At 39.3% G+C, this 22,665-nt stretch overlaps 1 protein-coding gene across 1 annotated transcript in view; it reads right to left on the bottom strand.

The window, feature by feature from the left end:
* Window positions 1-22,665, bottom strand: part of SLCO5A1 (solute carrier organic anion transporter family member 5A1) — a 74,588-nt gene that overhangs the window by 21,309 nt on the left and 30,614 nt on the right. The window contains exons 2-5 of the mRNA XM_063392808.1: window positions 20,808-20,940; window positions 15,106-15,320; window positions 8,402-8,566; window positions 4,890-5,088 (exon numbers count right to left, since the gene is read on the bottom strand). Coding sequence (XP_063248878.1) covers window positions 4,890-5,088; window positions 8,402-8,566; window positions 15,106-15,320; window positions 20,808-20,940 — 712 coding nt within the window. The remainder of the gene's footprint in view (window positions 1-4,889; window positions 5,089-8,401; window positions 8,567-15,105; window positions 15,321-20,807; window positions 20,941-22,665) is intronic.

Raw genomic sequence — 22,665 nt, 5'->3', positions numbered from 1 at the left:
CATTTTTCTGGAAGTAAACTGAACCAAAGCACTCTACTAATCCTGCCTTCTGGCACTGGAAGGCTACCCACTCTCCACAAAGGAAAACAAAGCATTTATCCCTGAATTATAGCACAGCCCATCACAGATTTACCTGCATCAGCCATTAAGAGCAGGTTCTTAGGGAAACTGCACCAAAGCTAGTATGTCCTGCTCATGAGCTGAGCCATGGGGAAAGCAGCCTAGTTTCAAAGCAGCAGCTGCTGTAGAAACATGGGATGTCTGAGAAAGAGCTGCTCTGCTTGCTTCAGCAGGTGCATATACTGCCAAGGACACCAGTCATGCACGAGCACACAAACAGAAACCAGCCCCAAATGACAGCACTTCCTGAACTATTCTTTCAATTACAAACAATGATGCTGCTCCTTCCATTAACAAGATTCAACTGCAAGTTCACTAAACGTGCTGGGACAGAACCTCATCTGACAAATTGCATTTGTTCACTTCTCAGGGAGACTGTTCTGTGTCTCCATCACACAATGCCAGTAAAGATAAGACCTTTATTAGATGTGATTAACAATGTAAAGGACTCTAGTTTCTAACATTTTTTTCTAAATTGTGTTTTCATCTCCAGCTATTACTCCAGGAAAATTTTGTGGCACAGGAGTAAAGTCAGAAAAGGAAAATATAGAATTATATTTATTGCCTGGAGTTCTTTGGGCTGTGACCTGTTATTTCACATACTCAGGCTTGTACCAAAACATCTCTGTACTGGCAGCCAATGAACACATACGGGGAAAAAAAATTGGACCCTCTTCCCCCAAGATTATAATTTAAATGAAATGCAGTTTAAAAAAAAAAGAAGTCAAACTATATTTTGGTAACATCTAAACAAATAATTGATTTTGCATATGGTTTTATTTGTATCACTGTAGTAACCTACAGGACCAAGGAAATACAAAGGGAAGGAGATAACCTCACCACATAGTTTTTATAATCTTAATATTGGGCTATATGATAAAAAGGATGATCTTAATTTGATAGCAGTATTTTTGGTTTGGTATTGAAAGACATTCTGGATGACAGAGATCTGCATTCTCCTTGTTGGCAAGCAGCTGGAATTGCAGCAATGATGCAATTTTTCTGTAGCTGTCAAACAAGGGACCCTCTCACTGTGTTAGTTGGATTCCTTCTTTGTTGTTATTGTTCTGATCCAATTAGTCACTGCTTTCAACTTAAGGGTTACCATTGGCTGACTGGACTGAAATAGATACAACAATAACAGAAAGTCAAACTGGTGATACAAGAGGAAGAATATAAATAATTTTTTAAATGTGAAACAGCTCGGTAAGTCAATTGTACACTTTAACTAAACTTTAATTGCACCAAAACAACACAAAGCAATCAAAAAGAGTCTGTGTTGATTCATTACATATCAGAAATGTGAGAGATGGAACTGAACTAATTCAGGAATCTGTCACTATGAGTAAGCTCACCATGGAGGCCATTTTAGCTGCCTTATATGACAATACATGCAAGAGACAGGTCTGAAAAATAACAAAGCAGCTGCTCTCTGCTATTTCTCTTTTGTTCAGCACTGGTGAGGCCACACCTGCAGTGCTGGGTTCAGTTCTGGGCTCCTCAGTAGAACAGAGACATGGATGTCCTGGAGAGAGACCAGTGAAAGTCCACAAAGATGATGAAAGGAATGGAGCATCTCTCTTCTGAGGAAAAGCTGAGAGAGCTGAGACTGTTCAGCCTGGAAAAGGCTCAGGGGGATTTCAACAATGCCTATAAACACCTGAAGGGATGATGCAAAGAAGAGGAACCAGGCTCTTTTCAGTGGTGCCCAGTGCCAGGAACAGAAGAATGGGCACACACTGAAACACAGGAGGTTCCCTACAAACACTAGGAAACAGTTTTCACTGTGAAGGTGACTGGGCTGTGACACAGGTTGCCCAGGGAGGCTGTGGAGCATCTCTCCTTAGAAATATTGGACTCTTGTCGGACTGTTCACTCATTCAGGACTTCCCACCTGGATGCTGTTATGGTGCAAGAGAAGGGATGCCACACTGTGGTTTGACATAGGGCTCCTTACACTGCAATTTGAGTATCATGTCCTCAGAACAAGGCTGGGGCACAGAACAATAGGTTCCAAAATGCTGAGATGTACAATGCAGAGGTGCCCTTGATCTTCCTGAGAACAGAAATGCTGATGATACGCCAACAACAGCAAAACTGCTCGTGCCCAACATAAAACAGCAGAAAATCCCTTCTCATATATTCTAATCTGTGCATGCCTCCAGGTCCCATCCACTTCCTTGCAGCTGGGACAGTTGGAAAAATACTGAGTTATGAAACATACTGAATTATGAATGTCACTGCCTACTTTTCAGAGTACTGGTATGCACATAACTCTACATTAACTGAAACCTAGTTCATCCCTCTCCTTTGTAGCGGTTTATGGAGCAGTTCACCAAAGAAAAAAATGTATGTTTAAATGTATAAAAAACAAACAGTAGAAATTAACATATTTGTCCAGAAATTATCCTGCAGGGTATGTCTACACTGCCCAATGCATCTGAGATCTCTGGGTAGCTGCCAGTGCAGACAGGTCGGATATCACCCCTGGTATTGCCATGTTAGGGTAGAGCATCATGCAATACATTTACCCCAAACCAGGCAGCTCTACTGCTTTCCTTACCCAATCTTGCCTGTTGTACTGGCTTTGACATCCCTCTGCTGCACTACAGTCAAAGTAGAGAATGAAGAATAAACTCAAAATGAAAGCATGCTTTTTTTATTCCATGGCCAACCACATTCTTTGATGTCTGAGTTAAAGAGTTGCCTACTAAGTAAGTAATTAGAAGCTATCAAATGATTGATCATGCTTATCATGTCAGATATTCAAGATTAATTTATATGTAGTGCTGCCTTTTTCCTATCATTTTGATAATAAAGGAGGACTCGATCTCTGTGTTACAAAAATCTAGCAGAACCATGCTTTGTAACGTGCTGGTAATCCTCAATTTCTGATGACATTACAGTCAATACAAATTTCATACTGAGTTCAAGGAGTTTATATACATCAACAGGTGTGAGAATTTTGCCATTACTATTTCTCACCTCTTTTCTCAGTAAGAACAATTAGATGAAGGTGGGAAGGAAGTAATGCTACTGCAGACTTGCACAACAGCTGTGAATTGATGCCTATTTCAATTGATGCTATGTATTTACTGCAAATGTTATTACTTACAAAAAAAATTAGATACTCTTACAATTCCAGCATGAAGGTTGTGAGTTACATGACAATAGTAGGCCTTGTCCTCAGTTTAGAAATAGATTTAAATCAAATGGGTCTTCTTCACCAAACAGAAAGGTACAGGCTTCTCATTAGTTAGGCATGGACATTCTGACCTGCCCCACAGATCAACTAATTCCTATCTGAAATTTACTTTTTCATTCCTATTAATTTTCATTTCTTCATCTATACCCATGGGCTGTCACAAACATTAACAGCAGGTGGACAATCAAAGCATTCCATCCCCTTCCCATTCCTCTTCTCTTCTTCTTCAGCCCACTAAGCTCAGATGAGGGTATATCACCATGCTATTTCCTTCTACTGACAGCCCCTCAGCAGCAAGCTTTAACTCTAGCTCTTAGGAATACAAAAGAGTAACAGCTTTTCATCAGCTCTTGACTTTCAGCTGCTGGTTTTCATTGCTCTAGCATTAAGGTTTGACAGCAGTGTAGAAACGCCCAGCAACAAGCAATGCAAAACATTCTCTGTGTAAACAGTGCCTATTTTCTTCCTCCCTTGCTTCCCATTTTACCTCTTTGTTTTTCACTTGCTATCCCTCTGCCCCACTGTATTTTTTCTCCATTTCATCATTTCTTTTCCTGCTCCACACTGTACATTCTCTTCAAAATATTAGGAGTCCAGAGCTGAGCCCTAAAAGCAAATATACAAATGGATCTGATACCCAGCACCTGTTATAATTAAAAGGCAAACATGCCTCAGATGTAGAAGAGAAAAACATATTGCTTCACATAGGTTCACACTCTCAAACACTTACTCTGTTCCTTTGTTTCACCTATAAGAAGAAGGCAATTTTGAGGAAAATCTCATGTACAAAGTAAGAAAGAAAATAAAAGCTCATGATCAGGCTATCAGGCTTGTATGGAATCCCTTTCCAGTGAAAATGTCTCAAGTTATACCACATTGCCTTCCTCCTAAATATAATTTTTCTTTTTTTTTATGCCCTTCCATACATTTCTTAATGTCACAGCCTAAATTCCTAGATTCCCAAATCCTTCCTATATCCACACCTTCTTCCTCATTGCAGTCCTCTTCCCTCTCTACATAACTTTAGGGAATATGGTCTAGTTGCTGTCTTGTGATGATCCAGCAAGCACTGGAGGACTAGTAAGGAGTTCAGAAGCAGTGCACACCACTAATATCAACAGCATATGCCCAAGTGATTCCTCTCAAATAGGGACTGTAGATCTAAAATACTATTAAAGTGATAATAAACCCATTCAGAAATAATCTTCATAATCCACTTAGTTTTTTCACAATTTTTATGAGCAAAAAATATTTTGAAACACTAAGTTAATTCTAAGTAATCTACAGAGGACACTATTATTATTTTTCTGCATCACTGAAGGCCATTCTAACACATTTCCTCACCCCTCAAAAAGGTGAGTTACTACATAAACTGCATTATAAACCAGATGTGAAAAACAAGGGCCACACACTAACAGCACGTGTTTATATCACCGTACTCACTAAATTCTCACTTGAACATGTGGCTTCCTCAGTACATCAGCTATGAGCATTTTTTACATTTCTAGACCAGGCTCATTGGAAAAAGCTAGTTTTACCAGAGATAATCGTGCAAGATACTTACCCAGTTGTGTAAGGTATATTTATTCCCCCCAGATTAATGCTTTCACATCCAACAATGAAGAGTGTTGAAAAGCACAGCAGAGATACACCACTGCAGATCATGGCCAGCTTTGCAGACTCTCTTGCACCGAGTTTCAGCTTTTTTATAATGTAGCCGCCTAGGACAATGCCAACACCGGCACTTGGGACAATAATCACACCTGCCAAGAAGAAGTTCAAACAGTGTTAAAACAGGACCTACAGAAATGGCATAAAACATAAATATTGGTTTCATTCCATAATTAGATGACTGCAAATGCTGCACTAAGATCTCCATTGTCTGATTCTCTGTTAGCAAACTGAGTCAGACTTTTCAAACCTCTGGAGTGTTGTCAAAGAATTCATAAAAGCCTCCTTATCATATTAGCACCAGCCAAGGCACTATAAGAGAACTATTGTACTTACAAGCAGAAACATTGTTTTGTATTTATTTTAGAATGGGGAGAAGGTCCAGCTTAACCACTGAAAATTTGAAGAAATCCAGATTTGGACACAAATCTCCCGCCTCCCATTCTCATGGTTAATTCCAGCAAAGCACACCGCCAACCTCAAGCAGGACCCCAGAACTCTGGCCACCTGGGAGTGCACACGCAAGCCTGGCTGCAAATTCTGCCTTTTGGATACTTTACTCAAGCTCAATAGCACTTTCAGGGCAACTAGCATCAGGACAAGAGAAAATGGCCTCAGGCTGGGCCAAGGGAGGTTCAGGTTGGACATTAGAAAGACGTTCTTCACTGGAAGGGTGGTTAACTCTTGGAATAGGCTGCCCAGGGAGGTGGTGGAGTCACCCTCCCTGGAGGTGCTCAGGAAATGATCAGAAGTGGTACTTGGTGCTATGGTTTCTTGACATGGTGGTGTTTGATCAAAGGTTGGACTTGATGATCTTGGAGGTCTTTTCCAGCCTTGAGTCTATGATTCCATGATTCCTACCTCAGCATTCCAATTCATCTCTCCACAGATACATGGAGTGTAAACAGATCAAACACAATTTAAAAAATTAGGATAATAGAATTAGGGTTAAGTTTAAGACAAAAAGACGTGCCTATGAAACCTCTGCTGCTCTGCTGCTGCAGTTATAAGGTTCAGCAACACATCACCCACTCATCAGGTCCTGAGGTGGTGGTAGTCAATATATGTCTTCCACTTTTCTTCCCTTGTCTTTTGCTTCTCACTGACATGTGAGAAGGTCTTTAATGAAAGGCTTTGCCAATAAAGATGCATTTCACATAAACATGGAATTTGAACTACTTTTGGCAGCTGCATCTACAGAGAAGCTGAACTTTATAATCCAAATTGCTAGAGATGCTGGTCTCTTAAAGAAGCCAGAAAGACTATCATTTGCAAATACCTTTACAATTATTGCAAAGCATACTCATTCTCTGCTAATATGTCTAGAGGTGAAAGGGACATTATATTTATCAAAATGTTGAGATTGTGAAAGCAAGAATAGAGGGAAAAACAGCTGGCACCTTAATTATCCCACCATCATCACATTATAGAAGAAAATGTCATTTCATGAGGAACATTCTAAACAGTAATTCTTCACAGAATCAAAACCAGTCCTTCTTCCAAGAGCAGAAATTAAATGTAGAAGCTGCACAAGTTCAAGACATGAAGTTTGGCACATAATGTTTTTTGCTGATGGTAAATACCAGGGTTGTTTTAAAACCAAAAGAAATTGAGACTTAATTAAAGAATTGCCGATTAGAAGACAAAAAAATTGCCAGTAAGATCTTTACATGAAGAGATTCAGGAAGCACATGTACCCAGCTGGCAATGTGCATATTAAGATAGATGTATAATGTAAACAACATGTAAATTCTCTTTTACTAACCAGAAAATCTGTGAACTTGTAATGTCTTTTACTTTATTAGCCAGCAGCAATCTAATACAAAATTTTCAAGTTTCCTTTTCCCATCCTCCCTACAAAAAATATTTATCAAATTAACAACTGTTGACTTCAATGCTAAGTTTAAGAGTTGGGATTGTAGAAGCACTGCTTACTTGTCCTTGTTGCACATCCAGCCTGATACATTTCATCGTCTTCTTCTGGTTCATTATAATAGTTTTTACCAAGTAATTTATAACAGGGGAAGCAATAGATGTTAATAACTTCACACTTTGGACAAGGTCACACTGGCTTTACCTCTTATAATGTACTGGCTGTTAAGTACTTTTCTGGCAAGGATTTTTCTGGTTTGTCTTGAGAATGAAGTAAGTTATGGTGTAGACATCCCATCAAGACTCATTACAGTAAAACTCCTGTGTGTGTAGCTACCCTAAGCTTCAGAGAGCATCACTGTCCTATGAGTCAATGTTTCCTCCTTATAAGCAGAACACAGAGATTTCATGCCCTGAAGAAAATCTCATCCCAGAAACTCTCAAATAGAAAGCACCACATGGTGCTTCTCTGACTTTTCCCCTCCCCACACTAGAAACTCCTTGCATTTCTTCCCGCCACTGCAAGTGATAAGTTCTTCCCATGTGAGCTCTATGTGCCCCCCCTCTTCCTTCTGCTACTTTTTATCCTTTTTTGACAGATGCCCCTGGGCAGCTTCATCCCATACTTCACCTGTGTCCCCACAATTCACTCCCCTCCATCACTCCTAGGGCAGAGTGTCTGGAAGTACGAGGGAAAAAAGAACCAACCTGCAGAGCAATTAGCAGTTATTCTATATGAGAAGCACTATGGAGAATTTAAAAAGATTATTATAAAGACAAATGTCTTTGAAGCAGCAAAGAAGATAAGGAAACTCATCTGCATGACACAGGCCCCGATTCTGCACAATATTTTGGCCTCTTTTAGTAGCCAAGTTCTCATCTCTCACAGTCACAGAGCAGTGTGAAGCTTAAAATTTTGTGGTCTGTAGTTCTGTTAAAAGTTGGACATGGCTGTACATTGGTACAGCTGGGGAGGCATCACACATGCAAGATAGGGGTCTCCTGAAATGACAGGTAGGAGAGGATTTGGGGAGCTCTGACTAGACTAGATTGTTGCCTCAATGTAAATAAGGAGAAAGCCACCACCCTGGAGGAGAGAGATAACAGGAGAATGGGACAGATAAACAACTTTTCACTGAGGGGAAAAAAAGACAAAAATATTTTAAAAATCAAAGAGGAAGTAAAATTCACAGAAAATAAGAATAGTTTTAAGAGATCTTTTAAAGCACACAAATTGCAGTCATATCTATGGTTTTTCTAGCTTGTTTTTGTTGGTTTTTTTCCCCTTGGAGACCATCAACAAATGAGAAAACATGTCTAGGGCTATGGAAAAAAAAATCCAGCCCTTTAACAATACATTTTACTAAATACATATATAATGAACACCAAAAAATAGTCTGAATATCTAACCAAATGCAGAAAGCAGGATCCAATCACCTGTTTGAACAATCACATTTTTGGTTCATTCCTAATTGACTCATTTCATTAGCCAAAGCCAACCTTGCAAGGTAACACTACAGGGCAATGCCTTACCAGTGTAGATGCTGGCATTGGAAGCTGGGATGCCAAACTGTGACTCGATGAACTTGGGAATGAAGGTAATAAAAGCTGTGACAATGGCACTCTCAGCTGTGTATGACAAACTCACAAAAAGGAATGTCATGTTGCTTAAGATCCTGACAGCTGCTCTTGGAAGCTCTATAAAATGACAAAAATGACAAACGAATGTTATAAACAATGAGTGAGAAACAAAAGCAAACTGAAATAGAACCAATTGATTTTCTTTGAGACAAGCTGGCAATAGTGGCTTGCTAGCAGCTGGTACATTTGCTAGACAGAAGGGAGAGTGCACACTTGGGATTGTAGCCCTTGCTGCCTGCTCTGACCCCTTCTCACTGCCTCGCTCAGGCCCACAGTCCCACTTGGCACAAACACAACTGAGCTGTGTATTAAAAAAACATCTGAAAGAACAGATAGTAACACCATAACAGAAAGAAGAACAGCAATAAAATGTAGGGATTTTGGAATTATTCTGATATCTTATTCTATGATTTGCTGTGAGATAACACATATCACACTGCTGATCTGACAGTACTGAGTTTTGCACTCCATAGGAGGAAAAAACATCCTATACTCTCCTGTTACGCTCTGCTCCAAGGACAATCCTTGGAAAGCTGGGATAATAATAATCTAATTTGAATGGGGAACCAAAATATTTTTAGTTAAACATTTTCCTACATGACTTAAAAGCATTTACAATGATGCAGACAAAGCATAATGAAAAGATTACATCAATGATATCACGGAATCTCAATACAACTTACATACAACTCAATTAATATTCTCAGAAAGATAAAGCAATCAATTAAAAATGAGAGTACATCATTAACTTATATTGAAAAAGTATTCATGAATGTTGCAATTATTCTCAAATCAAATATCAGACCCCCATGAAATTCAGCGCTGTAGTTAAATTAAACACTTACATACTTTTAATTTAATCCTTTAGTGATGTCAAATTATCATCACCATATTCAATACTTAGTCTTCTTTTCCTTGGGGCTTTTTTTACCCAAGATCATTTTTTTAAGTGTTATATCTAACCTAGTACAGTTCAATTTTTTTCATTTGCTTTTCACTTGGAACAGAAATGGAATAGTGCTTGAATCAAAGCCAACTGAATTCAATGACAAGAGCACCCATTAGAAATACATGTTGAGCAAGAACAACTGAGTGAAAATTTTATTGATGTTAAAAGTTGTCAAGACAAAAATCTGTCTCACTTTCTCCACTGACTCCAGTAGGTTATCTGTATAAAAGCAAACAGAATTTCACTTGTCATCTCAAAACTTGTCAAGCTGCAAATTAGCACTTAAGTCGTCCGACTGCATCCAGTCCTAGCTTATGCCAGTTGTCAAAATTTATACTGAATTCATTATGAGTACTGCGTTTACAATTTTAATGTAGTCAAATGCTCTCCTGCTACATCTATGAGGAAACATATTAAATGTTAAATAAAATTTTTGGTGGAAATAACTAATGAATAAATCATATTAAGAAGCAGTCATATATTTGAATCTTAATGTTTTTTACCACCTACAGCTTAAAAAATAAAAAAAGATGGTGCTGTTTGCTGTTTGCAATAGAAGCTATGACCATGCTGATATTGCTGAGACAAAGGAATCAGGAATTAGAAAGAAGGACTGGTCCTGCTGGAAACTGAGCTACTTAGTAGCAGTTGCTCACCTGGGTTGAAAATGTGGGAGAAAATAAGGCACCATCATAGAGGAAAAGATGATTTTATTAGGATGATGAACACTGTGTTCTTTGTAGAAATGAATTGAGAGTTCTTGGCCAAGAGCTGAACTCCAGGTCTTTGCTAAATCAGTTATTTCAAAGAGTCTGGTCCAGACATCATAATACCCTTCCTGGTAAAACTGAGCTTCAGGAAAATGTCTGCTTTAGAATTTTCAGTCAACTGAAGAATTAATTTGGCAAAGAACTGCAGAGCTAATGAACATTTTGCTCCAGTGTTTGTATGTAGAGCTGTACTTCTGTTGACTCCTACTTACTGGAGTAAGTCATCTCATCTGAGCACTCAGGCTAAAGGTCATTATTCATTTCAAAACTAATTAGTATTTTGAAATGGGATTTCTACTGTTAAGTAGATAAAACTAAGTGTCTTGGAATAAGCACAAGTTAAAGGATCCTTTATACTACATATCAATCATGCTTTTAAAACATTTCTATGTCAAATAACTTTTGCGTGGCTAGCCATAGGCCTAGGCTTTGATTCCAGTGCCATTATTAAAACTGTCAGATTTGATTTTTAGAGAAGACATCTTCAAAAGACAATGCATGATTTTGCAAATGTGCATCAGAAACAAACCTACAGAACTTGCAATCTCCTTCATTCTTCATCTAAACTAATAAACCTCTAAATTACACTCCTAGAACTAAAACAATCTTTTAGCATGGCTGCAAACATGTTTATATTTCTGTGCAGTAACTCAAATTTTAACTTTTTTTTTTCCACCCAATAACCTAGTATATAACTAAGAGTAAATTGAAACCTGCCTTGCTGGACTGGTTTGATAGCCTATTGGCAATTTTCTTCCTTTCATGATCTTTGACAATATTTTTTCTCTGGTCAGTATTCATTTTTCTTTCACTCGTGCTGGACCACTGCTTGATTCATGGTAAGGGAAAAGCATAAGAAAAATCTGCAAGTAATACAAGTATTCATAAACATTTCTCTAAGCAAAGCACTGTAAACAGAATTTCAATAAAAACTCAAGTAATTCTGACTTCATCTCCTTTTTCAACATTTAATATCATTTCTTTTATCCCTGTTCCTGCACGCCCAGCCCAAGGCAATGCAATGACAACAATCAGATGAATAAACCATCCCAGTCTACAGCACTGTCCTTCTGCAGTCCATCAGAAAAGGCTCTTGTGAGGGTGAGGCAGACATTAGGTAGAAGACCTCCTTTCTGCTGGTGCTCCCAGTCTGGACAGCACTACCCAAGCCTGCAGCTCTGGAGAAGCCTGGCTCCACACCGAGGTCTCAGGGGCAGCTTTGAGGAGTTCAGAATCAGTATGATATATTACTTATTTTGATTTGATTTAGAGCAGGCCCTGGAAGCTCCAGTTAGCACTGCTCATCACTGCATGCAGCTATGCCAATCTTTTCTATTCTGAGCTCGTCACGACAGCCTAAGAAAGGCCAAGGGAAGTGCCTTGCTCAAGGTCAGTGGCACTGCAGGACCTCCAGCCCATGGTCTGCTGAACCCTCTGATACTCACAGTGCCACCAAGAGCCCCACACAGCCCACTGTCTCCTCCTCTTCCTCTTCTGATCCCTGTCAACTGAGCCTCAGGTAGCACAGCAACTCCAATGCAGATCCTTGGCAAAGCACTTCAGAGGGCTTATCCTGCAGCCACAAGCCCCTTAGGAGCTTCTTTCATCTCTGCTGATGCCCTGACAATCAGTATTACCCTGTCTCTGTCCCTCACAGGAACTCACTGAGAAAGGCATACGACAGCTGGGAGACGTGAAAAGGCAGACAGGAAAATTCTACATTTAAGAAAGGGCTGTACATACCAACAAAACAAAAACAACCCAAAGGCTACAAAATACATGTAATTAATTAGATTATTTAATTCAGATTAGATCAGTCTATTTTAAGTAGTATATATATTTGCTTTCTTTACACTGCTCCTTTATTCAATTGCACAGCAAGTTTCATTACAGTGGTAAGTGAAAGGAACTGCAGATACAATTTCCATGGTACAAAACCCTAGGGGTATCTAGGTAATAAATGAAAACAGTAGTTTTGTCTGCTCAGATTCATGTAGTATCTGCACATATGAGACTGAACTGTAGTGCTTCAGTATAAAACTCCTCTAGCTCATGTAATCTACACTACCTCTATTCTTCCCAATAAACTACACCTGATTTTCTTCCTCCTGTGGCCTACTTACTCTTTTATTTAATACTTTTAATACCTGACTCAGAAGCATTCTTCAACTCACACTTTCTACTTGAAACATAAGTAAGAAAAGACTGAATTAAAAGCCCTTGCAACTAGAAACATGTGAAAAAGCAAAGCTGTATCTGTATTTTTATCTAATCTCAGCTCTACCATGGGCCAAAATAAAGCTCAGGTTACTGAAGTTTGAGGCTACTTGTGGATGGAGCCAGTTTTGGTTTATTTCTTCAGCCTTTACAGGCATTCAGTGCAGAAAAAAAGACTCTTGTGACTTTTTGATCCTTTTTCATTTACCTAGAGAATTAATTACGAAATTAGAACAAGTTACAAAGCAAAAATCACTTTGCCAGGCTTCCCAGATAAGATGACATCATACTGGAAGAACAAAATAGTTACTTTCCTTACCAAAGCTGCATAGATTTCAGAGATTTGATGGCACTGACCTCTGTCATGGCAGACTATGACATCATTGATATTTATGAGCACAGAACAGAAGATATGACCTACTAAATCAGCAGTCTCCTGGCTACTGCCTAAGTGGAGTTTCTGCCCATAGTGCTATAAAAAGATGAAGCTCTGAAATCCAATGGAAAGTATAAAATGTTCACTGCATCTCAGAAGAAGCAATGCTAAATGACTTGGATACATATGATCCTTTTTTCCTCCCCATTATAAACAAAATTACCTCAGCTGAGAAGCTTGAGGCATGATCTTATTCCATAAAGCCCACTTAAACTGGAAAAATAATTAAATAATAGTGCATTCCTGCTGCAGGCCTTCTTTTCTAGGGTAACTGACACCGAATGGGAAAGCTATTATCAGCTTACAGCAAAATACTTTTTCTACCTATCTGAACTAGCTTGCTATCTTTCTGGCATGTTTCTTTTCACTGTTCCACATGGTGAAGTTTCTCATCTACAGAAAATTAAAAGTTTTGTATATTAAAACCTCTAATTTGGTAGCTCCATTAATATATTAATATAGAATTTTATAAAATTCATGTTACACATCTAGGCAGATACATAACAAAGAAACACATGCCAAAATGAGACATACAGAAGCTTTTATTTCTGTAAAATAAAAAGTCCTAGAAAACATTCTCACAAGCAAATACTTGTTTTTTCTGTATCTGCTGTGCCTGTAGGGACGGCATGGCCTTGAGGGTGAATTTATATATCAGGACAGAGAACCAGCATCAGCAAACTCACCCAGATGCAGTTCATCTGTACACCTGTATCTTCATCAGGCACACCCAAAGGTGAAGCAGTCTCTGCTGTGACATTGCCTGCAATCCTTGGGAAGGAGTCCAGCCAAGACTAGACTCCCCCAACTCCCTGTGTTACTGAGAAAATACTGACAGGAGAAACCCTGAACTACTTCCACGAATCAGGGGCCAGTAGGTTTGAAGGCAAAGAAAACCCACAACCAATTGTGTGGATTGAGGAGAAAATATGTATTGGGACTCACAAATATGGAGATTAGAGTCTTCAAAGCAGGAACGAAACATGCTTTTCTTGGTTCTCCATCACATTTTCAACCATTCTGTCAACAAAATGATCTGAAAGATCTGATATCTGAGGTTCACTTTGCTACCTCTTTGCTTGCCACGTACCTTAAGAAGCTGATTTGTAAGCTAATAAATCACACCAAGAAAGTTCTGCTATCCTCTTTTTCCTTTACTTCTGTAGAAATTAACAGTACCCTGAGAGAACCAGTGTAAATGCAATACAGAGCAAATCAATATGTAAGGTGTGCAAACATAAATTTACACTGGGTTTAGTCTAAAACCAGCTGGTTTTGGTAAGCCTTGTCTACTCAGCATAAAAAGTGATCATAAATGTTTCATTTTAAAGTTTGCCAATCATTATAACCTGGACTGATACCTAAGTAAAAAGTAACACTAATGTCTATTTCAACAAACACTTATTTGAGTTCAAATGAGGTCTGACGGTACAATAGATATTTCATGGTTTCTCCCAGTCCCACTGCATTTATCATGAAATGGCACAACCAGCATTTGCATCTTACAATACAAGGAGAACACAACAACACTAACAACACAATGGCATTGAGGCACATTCACTCTTGTCCTATACTATTCAATTTTATGACACTGTCAAGTCTGTATTGTCAATTTAAATTCTATATGCTTCACATTAATCAATTTGTAGCAACACTGCCCTTCTTCCCCAGGCAATTTGTCAGTGATTATTCCTTACTGTTAGATTTTATATTAATGGCTACTTCTTGAATAAATTAAAAATCTTTACTACTTGTCAATCTTTTGATCTCTTCTTGTTTCAAAATCAGCACAAGTTTTATTTGCCTTAGCCTTCAGAAAATAGTCTGCAGTACAAAATAGACAGGAAAGGAATATGAAACAAATAATCTTTCTCTATGAACTTACCCAAATGCATGAATGTAATTGAACTCACATACCAGAATTCCTTCTGCTTGTTTCACTTATACTGTAGAAGAGCACTTTATTCCATGAAGGTCAGCTTATAAAGCAAGTGTGACAATTAACAAACTCTAAGGTGCACAAATCCATATGGTAACAAGAAAATGGATGTCCTACAACCATTGCTGTAGCCTGCCATTTTAGAGGATGAGCATCTATTAAAATCTCAATAGCAAAAACATAATAGCAAATACAGAATGTCAAAACTGCCATCAATTACACTCATACAATCCTGGATGACCCTACACAAAATCTAAAGCACTTATAAATAAAAACAAACTTTACCTTTAACATTCTCTCCAAATCCCATAGAGGCAGAAACTGAACTGTCTGTTTCTGTTTTGCTGCTTGTTTTCTCTTTCATCACATCATCATCACTTGAAACATCATCGGAGTTCATTTTCTTTTTTTTATGTCGAGGAGGGAGCTTTTTCGGAAAGGTAAACATGGGAAATATCACAAGGAGCATTGCAATGGCACAAAGGAGAAATCCACTCCACCTAATGCCAGGAAAACAGGAATGGAAACAAAAGCAAACACAGTACATGAAACAAACAAATCAAAGTCACTGTTAGAGGCTGCACTGACTGGAAAGACAGACTTGCAAAATATGAAAAACTGACACTAAGAGTAAAGAATTGGAGTGGGGAGAACCTTCACTGTACTAAATTCCTTAATCAGAAGATGTTTCTGTTGGCTTATTTACTGAAAGGTATTTATCCAGAACTTACCAAATTTTACTAAAGAGTGTCAGCTTTAAATTACCACAAATTTTCAGTTTTGGTAATTTTTCAGTACCAAGCGCTGAGAATTAGATACTCACTTTGACTTAGCCTTTCACACATAATGCCCAGTAAAGCAATCTAGGATTTCTCTGGAGAACACAGAAAAAGCTATCCATGTCATGAGAAGATACAATGTCCTAATAGATACATGAGGGTTAAATCTGTTCTGCTTTCCAGTGCCTACACCTCTGCCCTGACTGTCCAATTCTCTCCCTTCACAACCAAAGAGTTCCCAAAGCCTGAATGTAAACAAGTGATGTGCTACAATTTATGCCAGGGTTTATGCCCAAAACTCTGTTCTGTAACTGCAACCTGAAATAGCCTTCACAAAGCATTTCTTCTTCTCTCCCTCTGTCTTTTAAATATGGGATATAAAAACAACCCTGAAATGGTCCCTTGCCTCTCAGAGAATGACCTGGGACACACCCACAGAAGGGACAATGTGTGGGATACAGAACAGAGCTCTTCAGCTGCATACAGTTGTCCTCCCTGCAGCCAAAAAGCTTCACAGACTTCACCATAGCACCACAGATGGGCAAAAGGGCTGCACTAGAAAGTTCTGCAGAGTTAACTCGAGTCAGCAGCCAGAACACTCATAGCACAGTGTCAGATAACATGACTTCTCCTCTGAGTTCTAACCATGAAAGACTAAGGGAAACACAACCTCACACAGCTGGTTCCACAAAGAACAACCTCAGAATCCACCCATGAAGTTGTTCTTACATATTGAAGTGCAGTTTTCACTGCAGACTCATCTCATTGTACCAGGTTTATATGGCAAGGTTTTGATAGCATGGTAGGGACTGCAAGGGTGCTTCTGTGAGAAGACACTGTGAGCTGTCCCATGCTGGACAGAGACAGCTCCAGTCTGCTTTAAAACACATCCACCACTACCCAATGCTGAGCCTATCAGGATGCTTGTGGTACCTTGGTGTTCACTTATTTAAGAAAGGGGAAAAAACACTGCACAGCAACTATGTGAAGGCAGTGAAAAAATATGGACTAAACAGCCCTGCAGACCCAAAGTGAGAGAAGAAGAGGAGAAGGGGCTCCAGGTGCAGAGATTCATCTGCAGGCCCAGGACAAGACTATGGTATACATCTCCAGACTGTGGGGAATCCACGCTGGAGCAGGCTCCAGCAGGAATTGTGGCCTGTGGAGAAGAGACCCACAGGAGCAGGTTTTCAGGCAGGATATGTCACCCATGGGGAATGCTGCATGCTGGAGCATTCTGTTCCTGGAGGACTGCACCCCATGGAAAGGATTTGTGCTGGACCAGTTAATAAAAGACTGCTTGAAGCAGAGAAGAAGCAACAGAGACAAGGTGTCACAAACTGACCACAACTCCCCTTCCACAGCCCACTGCATCACTCCAGTGGAGGATGTGGGAGAGTCAGGAGCAAAGCTGAGCTTTGGGAGAAGGAAGGAGTGGGTAGGAAGTGCTTGTAGGTTTCTTTTTAATTCTTTCTATCCTACTCTGTTATTAACTGGTGATAAACTAATTTTCCTAAGTCAAGTTTACTTGGCCATGATAGTAATTAGTGAGCATTTTCCCTGTCCTTACCTCAATCTATGAACCTTCCATTGTATTTTCCCCCTGTTCTGCTGAGGAACATTTTAAATTCTGAGTAGACATAATTACTTGCACAGGAAACAAAAAACATTTGGCCTCATATTTGTAATGCAAAGATACTGCAAACTTTATTTTTCAAGGAAAACAAATTCATATGCAATGCTTTGTATGGTAAATGATTACACAGAGGCAAACAACAAATAAACAGCCATGTGTAACACTATTTTTATTAGAAGCTTACAGGAAGCTTTTGGGAGGCAAATATAAGTGACTGAAAGTTTTGACTAATTTTGATATTATGTAAACAGAAAATCCTCTATTCATTCATTTTAGCTGATAACATACATGGATTAGAAAGCAGACTTTTAGGAGGATTAGTCAGCACTGTCAGACGGAATAAATCCGTAGTCTGTATAAAAATGTAGCTACATCCCTTTCAGGATCTCAAAGGCAGAAGCTGCAAAGGCACTGATCAAAGAAACAATCTGTGTCAATAATATGCAGAAATCTGCAACCACCCAGGAGGAAACAGCAAAAGAGACAGGGCCTGTAATGTAGCACAAGATGAAATTCCAATCCAAAGGGACTGCTATGACAGCATACCAAATGCTGGGGATGTCACAAATGCAGCACTGGATGCAATTATCTCACCATCTACACTTCACAACTTCCTGGAGAAATATCAAAGAATTGGAAAACAGACAAAAGATGGTATCAAAAATAATAAGGACACCTACAATGGGAAATTGAGAGGTCAGAACAGGAGCTATAATAATTCAAAAAGCCCTTGATTTTCCGTCTTCTAAAGTCAAAGAAAATATGCAGAAGAATACCTCAAAGGCATCCGCACAAGCCCTAGGACCTCAAGTAAAGCAATTAAAGCTAAGGAAGGACCTGACAATGCTGAAGGAATTCCTTTAAACTTCTTGTGTGGAATGTTGATGAAAGACTATAGGAAGATCCAAGTATTAAACAGATTCTGAACTAGGAAAATACTCAGAAAAGTGTCAGCAAAAGAAAATTTGATCCAAAGCACCTGACAGACTGCCAAGGGCTACCCTACAACTAATGAGGTCCCTATATAGCACATTAAACGTTCTGAAAGACAACATGATGAATGATTTCTAACAGATATCCCTACAGTTACCACATTTGAATATAAACAGTTTCAAACATTTGATGGGCTAGCATAGACAGTTGGCTTGTAATTTACCCCAGAGCACCTACAGAAACCCCAGGTATGCAAAACCTATGAGCAGAAATCTAAGTCCTGTGAAACTGAAGGAATAATTAGATCAGAACTAAATGTGAAAAATAACCATTTTACTTTATCATGTTGCACGAGAGATAAACCAAATTATGCATCCTGCAATATACCTCCTAGTAAGGAACAGCTTAAGGAAAAAAATAGGCTATATTGCTTTCATTTTAGCCATTTATCACAGTTGCTATACTCACTATTTTGTCTGTAAGCACTGCCTCCTCTAACAACGGAAATTGCTAAACTGAATCGTGCAATAAGTTGCATTAGGAACCTTACAGTGATAAGAAAGAAAAGACAGGAATCAAAGACACCAATTCACTTCAAAGGAAACAAGACTCAGAAATCTCATGTATGACCTCCCATTACATTATCTCAATATAACCATACTTTTCAAGTGTGTCAGCTGAAGTAAGCATTGGGCTACTCTTACATTTCAAATTCTTCCATTGCATAAATAAAAATAAACTTGACTACGCAGCACTTCCCTGCAAGGAGAAAATGTCACAGTCCCAGAAAATACATTTCAGTGGAATGAAAGTCTGCACATCCAGAATTCTCAGCAACCAGGCAGTTAGTGAGTGGCAAGGGACAAAGGTTTAACCCTCACACTGTAGGAGTCTTGCTCTTTTTTAATGGGTAGACATAGCTCCAGAAAGAGAAAAGAGAATGAGACACAAATGCTATGAATGCTACTAAACTTTTATAAGAGGCTACCACAGATTGGGGAACAAATTATCAGACACCTGATAGCAGTTGATACTCCTCAGAAATTTAAGAGAGAAAGAACTAACAGAGTCAAAAAATGAAAGAGAAATAAAAAGACCTGAAATACCCATCAAGGAAAGCTTAGATTAAACCTAGAGGTTTAATCAAAAAGATAAAAAAAGAAAACTTTGGATTACTTTTACTGGCTTTGTTGCTTTGGCTATTTTACTTTTGCTGAAGCTGCTTGATTTAAAACTCAGCTATATCAGTGGTTGTGTTATAGATAAAGACAAAAGTTTACCCCACATTCATACAGCCCCACTGATTTCAATTAACAAATATATTTATGGGTCTGTTTGCAATTTCTGTCAAAAAGTACTGATCAGATGCTGATTACCAGTTTTGACATGTCATTAAAAACATGGGGTTTTTTACACAAAAGTGCAAGAATTTTACAAAGAATGTCTTAATATTTTGCTCTGATTTCCAATCTTTTATAATAGAATAGTCCAAATTTTGACATTGCTGCACTCTCACAGAACAGATCCTTTCAGTGAGGTAAGTCAGTAGATAAATCAGAGCAGGGAGCTGTTAACCTCAAGGCCACACTCAGCACTCTGCTTTGCCTTTCTCTTGCTGAAAATTCACCAAAACAGTGCAGCAATGCTCTTGGACTAAGTAAGACGAATAAAGCAAGACTAAATCTTTAAAGGTTTAAGATTCCAAAGAGAGAATTTTTCATATCAAACTGTCAGGAAAGATCACTGCAGAATAAACAGGAACAGACACAGACTGACTGCAATGGCACAGTGAGAAACACTAACCCAGGGCATGAGAACTGACACTGCACCCTACACCTACAAAGCAGAGGTCTCTTCCTGGGATAATGAACGTCAGGTTTTTTCTGGGACTGCATGAAAACTTCATGGCAGATTTATGATTTATCTGAGAAAAGGCAGTTAAAGCCTCCTCAAGGACACACTGTCAAGGAGGCCACATCTCAAAGGCTGCCTGAAGACATCAGCTAACAATTACAGCTGCTACATCTCAGTGCTGCTGAAAGCCTACTCCTTATTAGAGAATAATGTGATGGTTTACAGCATCTGCTGCCTAAACACAAGACATCACCCTGAGAAAGAAAGACTGGAAAGGGCCTGTTCTGACCCCGTCCTATCACCTTCACCTGGAATAAGATCAGTAAAGCCTAGTGTTTCTCATCTGGGCAGCAGAGTTCAGTGCTTCATGCTGCCTCCTCTGGAAAACCAGAGATTAATCCAACTTCCAATAGGAAGGGGTTGGTTCTGGGAAGCAGAGATCGTCCATGGCCTCCTGCAAAACCAATATCCTGCCTGCCATCCCCGTGATGAGCACTTGTCAGTCAGTGCTCACTGTGGTCAGGGAGAGTCCTGAACAGCCAAATACATGGGAGTTTCCATGCACAGTTCCTGTCCACTCCTGTGGCAAACTTTTCCTCTCTGTCAGAGGCTAGGGTATAGTAATCAACAGAAACATCATCTTTAGTGAGTAGTAATCAACAGAAACATCATCTTCCTCAGCCTTCTACAACCTTAAACAAGTCCTCAAGGGATAAAATCTTCCAACCTCTCTTAATTCCCTACTGGCAGCTGAGAGAATGGTTTTGAAAAATGTTGATGCTTACCAGTTTCCAATGAATCGGGGATCGCTCTGGTCAATGTACACAGCTGTCCTAGGATCAACATAGAAACCAATAAGAAGTCCTCCTAGTAAGTACCCAGCTGCAGGTCCAAGTGCTCCCATTACGTACATGATGGCTGAGGAAATGAAAGATCAGAGTCATATATCAGTAAAATAAATGTTTCATTATTTATTTACACATGAAATCACAAAGTAAATGATGCCTCTTTAAACAAGAAGTTCTGCACCCTAAAACTTTAAGGAACCTTTTTTGCAACCAAGGCAGCAACTTCTACCTAAGCCACACAGTAGTAAGAAGATTACTGCTTTCTGTACATTTTTCAGTCAACTTATGCAAGTATACATTATTTAGGTATTCTGGATGTAAAGCATACTGGACTTACATAAATTTTTTCCATAATTTTTTTCCTATTTGGTAACATTTCCTTCATATCAAATTAAAATTATTTAATATACAAATTTTTGAAAAGTCTAACTAATGGTAGGGAAATGCAAAAGAAATAAAAATTAAAATACAGCAATGCAAAGAATAAAAATTGTACTCAAAGAGCAAAATACAACATTCTGATTTAGTTACCATCAGTCTAATACCAAGTATAAAAGAATGGTCCATTTTAAGAAATCAAATATCCTTATTTCAAAGATTGACAGAATATGTCTTCACAGAAGGAAAATCCTGTTTAACTAACTTGTTGTCTTTCTGTGGTAAGGTCACCCACCCAGTGGATGAAGAAAAGGTGATAGATGTGGTTTTTCTGTATTTTAGTACTGCTTTTGATACTGTCCCTCACAGCAGCCTCCAGGACAAGTTGTCCAGCTGTGGGAGGAGTGCTGCAGGCTGTGCTGGCTGAAGAACTGGCTGAAGGGCAGAGCTCAAAGGGGGCAGCTGGTCACCAGTGGTGTTCCCCAGGGGTCAATTCTAGGGCCAGGTTTGTTCAATACATTTACCAACAACCTGCAGGCAGGAGTTGAATCCATCGTTAGCACTTTTGCTGATGATCCCAAACTGGGAAGTGCTGCTGACTCTTTGCAGGGACAAGGGGCTTTGCAGAGGGATCTGCACAGACTGGAGCTCTGGACAGTGATTAATGGCATGAAGTTTAACAAGTCAAAATACCAGATTCTGCAGCTGGGATGGACTGATCAGGCACAAGTATAAACTGGGAGAGGAGTGGCTGGAGAGCCTCTCTGCAGAAAGGGATCTGGGGGTGCTGGTTGGCAGCAGGCACAGCAAGAATCAGCAGCGTGTCCTGGAAGCCAACAGGACAAACCACATCAAATACAGAATCACCAGCTGCTCAAGGAAGGTGATTATTCCACTGTGCTCAGCACTGTGCAGCCTCAGCTGGAGCACTGTGTGCAGCTCTGAGCACCAGAATTAGAGGACGTGAAGGTCCCTGAATGTGTTCAGATAAGGACAACAAAGCTGGTGAAAGGGCTGGAAGGAATGGCCTATAAGGGGCAGCTAAGGATTTGAGGCTTCTCTAGTTTAGAGAAAAGGAGGTTGAGGAGCAACCTCATTGCTCTACAGCTTCCTTAGGAGGGGTTCTTTACTCGCTGGAGCTTTTCTCTCTGGTATCCAGTGACAGGACATATGGCAATGGTTCAAAGCTTCACCAGGAGAGGTTTACATTGGATCTTGGGAAGCATTTCTTTATGGAGAGGGAGTCCAAACACTCATGCGGGTTTCCTAGGGAAGTGCCAGACTTATCAGTGTGTTTTAAGAGGCATTTGGACAATTCCCTTAGTAACAGGTTTTAGTTTCTGGTCAGTCTCAATCAGGCAGCTGGATGAGATGATCGTTGTAGGTCCCTTTCAACTGAAATGTTCCATTCCATTCC

The sequence above is a fragment of the Prinia subflava genome, chromosome 1, assembly GCF_021018805.1.
Source record: "Prinia subflava isolate CZ2003 ecotype Zambia chromosome 1, Cam_Psub_1.2, whole genome shotgun sequence".
In the NCBI taxonomy this organism is placed as follows: Eukaryota; Metazoa; Chordata; class Aves; order Passeriformes; family Cisticolidae; genus Prinia; species Prinia subflava.
The sequence above is the reverse complement of the archived record's forward strand: the minus strand, read 5'-3'. Positions and strand labels throughout refer to the sequence as shown.